The sequence below is a fragment of the Aptenodytes patagonicus genome, chromosome 14 (genome assembly GCF_965638725.1).
Source record: "Aptenodytes patagonicus chromosome 14, bAptPat1.pri.cur, whole genome shotgun sequence".
In the NCBI taxonomy this organism is placed as follows: Eukaryota; Metazoa; Chordata; class Aves; order Sphenisciformes; family Spheniscidae; genus Aptenodytes; species Aptenodytes patagonicus.
The window spans coordinates 16773702-16779854 of record NC_134962.1 but is presented as its reverse complement, the minus strand read 5'-3'; the positions used below and the strand labels follow the sequence as shown (position 1 = coordinate 16779854).

The window sequence follows — 6153 nt, the reverse complement described above, 5'->3', positions numbered from 1 at the left end:
CGGCAGGAAAAACTAAGCTTCTCCAGCCAGCGTGCTTCCTACCAGCCCGCACAACGAAACACAGGATTATCCCCTTCCCGCTGCTTTTCCTGACTCTCCTATTGAACCCCCTTACAGGCACAAGTACCCTGCTGAGGCCAGGGGTTATCATATTACAGTGCCGTGAACACCTAAAGCTGGAAAAGGAGAGGAACTCTGCCTTTTCACAGTCCTCACCATCATGCAGCACGTTTACAGCAAAACCCATCTCTCACCTTGTTGACCTCTAGGAAACCATACACCTGGCAGCCCTCGTTCTTCTGCTCTTGCATTTGCTGGCTAAACCCTTCCCTCTTGCACTGCTCTATGGTATCCGGCTTCTTGAAGGCCCAGCCTCGCCGCCTGTATGCTTCTCTGACGTCGTCACAAGTATTACAACACCTGCAAAAGCACAAGCACCATCTTACCATCTCTATCGCTAGAAAGAGATGCTCCAGCTCAGGACTTGAATCCTTGGCGGATTCTTCTTCAACAAAGCAATAAAGCAAACATCAGGGACTGGACCTTGAAAGCTGGTCTAATGCTCCTGAAGGAGCTCAAGCTTCTTGATGTACTTTTCGAGAGTTTGGCATGAGGATGCAAGCTGTTTGAATGCAGTTCTTGAGTCTGAAAAGGGCTCTGCCTGTCCATTTAGACAGTCACATCACTCCTTGGCAAAGAAATTTGCTCCAAAAACGACATCAGTGTCCCACAGTTCCGAGTAGTTTGGAACTCCCCGTGTGAACAAAGCATCTGCCTGTTTCTGTTCCTCCTTTTCTCTGTTTTTAGGCCAAGACCGTCAAAATGGGAGGGAGGGTTAATGGCAAACTTTCTTCCTTACTTTTCTACCTCTGGATAACACCTTGGTCACTGGAAAAACCAGTTTTCTTTCTCGGTTCCGTGTTTTGCTGGGCCAAACAAGAAGTTGGAGGCTGGAATCATGAATCCCTCAAGATGGAAACACCTCTGGGGAAGGACCCAACTTGACAGACAGGATAGACCAAGTTACTAAAGAGACAATAGCAGCGAAGGATAGTCCAGAACCTATGGACTATCACAGATCCATTCTTAGAGGAATTTGCAGGTAGGACAAATGAGAAACACCAAGCGACACCCGTTGTTTGTGTGAGCGATGAATGTCTGGTCTTTGCTCCCGTAAGGATGCAGAGCCTGCAGCAGGAGTGAGAAGGCAAGGCCATAACCGGGTTTTATTCCAAGACAGCTCACGTAACAGTGAAATAATTTACACAGCTCCCCTCTGGACACCATATAATCCCAGAAAAGATACAGTGTCCTGAGATACAATCTTTGTGCTACTGCAAAGGCAGTGCAATTTGCACTGCCCTTATTAAACAGGCACGTAGACAATGTAGACAACCTAACTCTGCACGTTCTTAACAATCACGAGTGCAGCTTCCAAAGACATACCGAAACCACAACAGTTCTCATCATTCTCTGAACACATGCCCGGGAGGATTTCGTTGCACAGACCTTCGCAGACATTTGAAAAAAAAAAAAAAAGAAAAAGGTGCATGCAACATAACAGTGCAAATTCAAGTGCTAAGAAGATATGAAAAGGTGTAAAGGTTACCGAATGTCCTCTGACTCTGCCCCATAACAGCCCTCGCAACAATCAGCATCCCAAGAATTTGGATCAAACACTTCTTCTTCTTCTTCTTCTTCTTTCCCCAGCTCTAAGACAAAAGAGGATTCAAAGTGATGAGGCATGTCTAGAAATGCTGTCTTGTACTCTTGTTTTGTTCTACGCACAATAACTGTTCTACACATGAATGCAACGATTTTGTGTTGAAGCTGTGCATCCCGCACCCAAAGCCCACCTGAAATGGTAGGCATAGAGCCTGCTGAGGTGTCAAATAAGACCAATTAACAGAGTAGCGTTTGTCATCTCAAGAACACCCTCCACAGAAAGAACTGGCTATCTGTAAGCCTTCCTGGAGCATCGACCAGATGTTACTTGCATAAAGGCTTTGTTAAAACATTGTCTAAAGTAGACCCAATCAGCACATCGCGACTGATACAGGACCTGTTACACAAAATTTTAGATAGTTTTTGTGCCCAGACATTAAATCTGTAATGCCACAACCTGTGAATACAGAAAGGCTGCCAAGTGACACAGCAGTAAGAACACTATCACCACATTCCCATGACAACTGGAGAAACCCGCGTACCTACGGGTATTGTTCAGCTCTTGGCTTAGTTTAGCCTTTCAACTTCAACAACAGAAAAGTTAAATCCGAGAGATACAAATCAAAACATTTAGTTTATGCTGATACACAGAACTACACTCTCTCCCAGAAAAGGTAATAAGGAGCTCATGTTTTGGAAAGGAAAAGTCAGGACAGTATTACTGTTAGACTGCAACACTTTGCCAGAATCGTTTGTATCGAAGTACAACAATGAGTCATAATACGCAAATAATGTAGAGGAGAGGTTTATGTAGCCAAGGACCACTTACTACAACTCGCAACCGATAAATCCACTAAAATGTATTTATCAGGTATGCATTACCACACACAAAGTAAATGCAGTAAGGTGCAAGTTTAGGCTTAAGGGTCGAGTCACTGGAGCCTTCCCTGGAGAGAGGCTCTTTCCTCTAACCACGTCGTCCCGTTTGTCAGCCCACTGTGATTTAAAGATACAACCAAAGCCAAGTTTTGCCAGAACAGCTGCTTGATTTCTAGTCATAAAAGACCGCTAATAACTCAGCAGCTTTACTCCTGAAACGCACCCATGAGTCCCTGTCATAATTTCAGAGGGACTAGGCAAAGATTTGCCTCGCAAAAGTAGCAAGCGTAATAGGAGTTTGTCTGATCCGCCAGCTTAAAAGATCTGGGTGCTATAAACTCTTCAAGAGTTTATGGTGTTTAAATGCTTTTCAGCTGTCACTCGTTCCCGTGAAAGTCAGAACGGGCATACAGTGATGGGAAGACTACCAGAGCATCCATCCAAGAAAGGCAGAATAGCGTCTTACTGTGTCTCTCGGCCTCTGGAGTCGCACGATTGCCAGCTTTATCCAAACGTTGCTTAAACAGATTGTGCTCCACATCCAGCTGCTGCTCCCCTGCTACGTCCGTGGCATCGATGCTCAAATCTGAAACCCACGAGCAAGGGAAGTGGTCTATAAACGCACATTTGTTATGGCCCGAGGCAGGCTGAGGAAGCCTTCAACCAGTGAAAATACAGAATCTTTTCAGCCAGGGGAGATAAGAACGTGCCAAACTGGAAGAGTGTGTATGGCTGGGGCCAAGTGACGTATGGGGAGTAAGATGCACATTGCAGCACCCTAAATGATCCCTCCAAATACGGGGTTTGGTTTGGTGTACAGGAAGGACTGTTTCCAGCTGCCACAGAAATCATTACCCTGAAAGGTAAATACACGTAAGGCAAAAAACCAAAACCCAACCCCTCAAAGCCCATAACCATTTTCACAAACACCGCTTCAGGAGTTAAGCTTAAAATTGGTTGAAAGCTGCCTCCCACCTCTACCCCCTCACCCTTCCCCCTTCAACATCAGCACATTTCCTCGTGATCCCTTTTCACAAAGAAGATTGAGAAGGTCTGTGGTCTCGGCCTGGTGTCGAAGCGCCACGATGCACTTGCTGGCTACACGCTCTCTTGTAAGACTCACAGCTTCTCTGCACAAAACAGCAGAGGCTTCCAGTCTCTCTGGCCTTCCCACGCCCTTTTAAATGCGAAGAAGGCAAAGACCAGCAATCTCTTGGGTGGTCAGAAGGAAGTCAGACTCACTACATTTAGAGCCCAATGCATTACCCAAAGGAATTACTACAACAGAACAAGAGGGAGGGCAGATTGGTGGACAGTCGGACAACGTGCACAGCAGTAATACACAGTAAGATTTGCACAATTTTCAATCGCTTCATCCTGCAACTTTATTTTGAATTTAGTTAAAAGCTAATCAGATTATTAACGCTCATTCTGATTTTAAAAATTTTGGAGAAAGGTTACCACGTGCCATTGGCATTACAGTCAGAATTTAAGCACAAAAATCACAGAAGAGCTATCCCTTGTCCAGTAACGTCCAAAGGAGACTAAAGCTTTCCAACAACAATACAGTCAAATCTTGAGTCCCAAGTGAACTCCGTGTCAGCTTTTTCAGTATTACTGCGCCCTCTGACAAAGTACAACACCATACAGAAGTGTAAGTGGGTTTATAGCTTATCCTCATTTATAATCTAGAAAAATACTACTGCCTGACTGGAAGCGCTGGTTTAAGCGCCCAGCGGGCCTGGCTGGAATCACTGCCTAACCTCAAGGGATCACCAATGCCTCCCTGTCCGTGGCCCAAGCAGCAGTGCAGCACTCGGAAGCACCAGGCACGCGGAGCCTCTCGGGCCCTCGGCAAGGATGAAAGTTATCCCAAATATTCAGAAGTCTGACTCACAAGCACAAGGCGTACGTGGAAAAATAACATCTAGGTCGACCTTCAGTTTCTCTCCCCTTGATTTGCCAACGTACAATTCCGGATGAACCTAGGAACAAAGAAAAAACAGAGTCTCCTGTTTCACTTGGAAGGAAATCAAAGGGCCTCTTTCCCTCGACTGCTCTGCCTCACGAGCTGACTTTTAAGAGGTGGGATTTGCGAGACACCTGAGCTGCTGCTGCCTCCCACACCTTCCATGGTAGCTAAGCACTTGCCATTTGTAAGACTTCAAAAAAAGAGAGTAATTTGGGAATCTTAAAATTTGGGGTGGGGACGGGGGTTCCTGCGGTTGCTTTCTTTTCTTCGTATTGCCTGCTTGTAGACGGCGGAGACAGCAAGAAGAGATCTTGAGACGCTCTCCTGCGACAGCGCTACAGGAGGCCGCAAGCCAACCTTTGCGCCAAGCGGCTTTCGGGGGAGGGCAGCCCGCTCCCATCGTCAAGGCGACCAGCCGGGGCAAACAAAAAAACCCCAACAGATCCGCAGCCGGTGAAGCTGCTGCGTGGCCAGCCCGGAGGAGGAGGCGGGAGCTCGGCGGGGGTGCGGAGGCACGGCAGGCCGCCCCGGGCCGCAGGGCCGCCTCTCCACTGGGGCACCGCGGGCAGGAGGCAGCACCAGTGGACCGGGCCCACCCCGCCGCCGCTACTCGCCTCTTTGGTGAGGTAGTACTGCAGGTCCGAGAACAAAGGCACCACCATGATGAGCCCGCTGACAACCCTCACTGCCGGGGAGGCGAGAACCGCCGTCAGCCCCGCCGGTCGCGGCCGCCCGCCCGTCTCGCCTCAGCCCCGCCTCAGCCCGCCCGCCGCCACCCCGAGCCGCTGCCCCCCGCCGCCGAGCGCCGGCCCACAAGGTCCCCTGGCCGGCCACCGCCCCACAGCAAGGCCCGGGCCCGCCCGCCGGCCCCCGGCCGCCCTCAGCGCGCCCGCTCACCCAGCGCGCCCCCGCACGTCCTGACCCAAAAGTCTTCCAGGGCCTTGGGGAAGGCATCGAACCGCTTCAACCGCCACAGCGAGTCCATGGTGCCGTGCGGCCCGGAACCAAACCCGCCTTCAGGCGCCGGGCCGGCACCGCCCCCGCCCGAAGCCGGCCAAGGGGCTGGGGCTCCCGGTCTCCTCCGGGGCGGGAAGGTCCTCGCTGCCGCCCCGCCCTCTTCTGACCCTCCCTGGCAACGGCCCCCGGGCCTCTGAAGGACACCCGAGAGACGCTGACTGTGCCGACATCGGTTAGCTGGAAAGGGCGTGACACCCAGGCGAAGCTGCGGGCAGAGAGCACTTTTCACTCGGTTTGACATCCTCCCCGCCCCATCCATTGCCTCCGTCTTTGGAAGGTCTGGAGTTTGTTACTAATGTCCTTTTGAGAACCACCGAGCTCTCCCTCAGGCTGGCTGTTGCAGCAACAAAGCGGAAAGCAAATCATCTCGGGAGAGTACCGGCGCTTTCTGTGAGGAAGGAAGGAGGGAAGGAGGGAAGGAAGGAAAGAAGGAAAGAAGGAAGGAGGGAAGGAAGGAAGGAAGGAAAACCCACTCTCTTGCCCCACCTTCGATCCCTGGCGTGTACTCTTCACCCCTTCATTTTGTTAACACCTCCTTTTCCCTCTGTCATCACAGGGACCGGCTATGAACTCGAGAGGTTAAATCAGACAACAGCTCGTAATAGCTTACTTGCGCACGT

The 6153-nt window shown here is 50.3% G+C and overlaps 1 protein-coding gene across 1 annotated transcript; it reads right to left on the bottom strand.

The window, feature by feature from the left end:
• Positions 1 to 254: 254 nt before the first annotated feature.
• LOC143167049 (endoplasmic reticulum-Golgi intermediate compartment protein 3-like) lies at positions 255 to 5668 on the bottom strand. The gene is made up of 7 exons (XM_076352079.1): positions 5439 to 5668; positions 4442 to 4529; positions 3011 to 3130; positions 1610 to 1712; positions 1447 to 1509; positions 544 to 1188; positions 255 to 420 (listed from the first exon to the last, which is right to left on the bottom strand). Exons 1-5 carry the CDS (start codon positions 5499 to 5501, stop codon positions 1467 to 1469), a joined length of 417 nt encoding a protein of 138 aa, XP_076208194.1. The 5' UTR covers positions 5502 to 5668; the 3' UTR covers positions 255 to 420; positions 544 to 1188; positions 1447 to 1466.
• Positions 5669 to 6153: the final 485 nt, after the last annotated feature.

Excerpts from the sequence above, each read along its gene's own strand:
- LOC143167049 (XM_076352079.1), bottom strand. The coding sequence starts at position 5,501 with ATGGACTCGCTGTGGCGGTTGAAGCGGTTCGATGCCTTCCCCAAGGCC. Across the intron at positions 4,530-5,438 it reads AGGCCCTGGAAGACTTTTGG|GTTCATCCGGAATTGTACGT; the intron begins GTCAGGACGTGC and ends CTTTGTTCCTAG. Across the intron at positions 1,713-3,010 it reads TCCAGAGGCCGAGAGACACA|AGCTGGGGAAAGAAGAAGAA; the intron begins GTAAGACGCTAT and ends CTTTTGTCTTAG.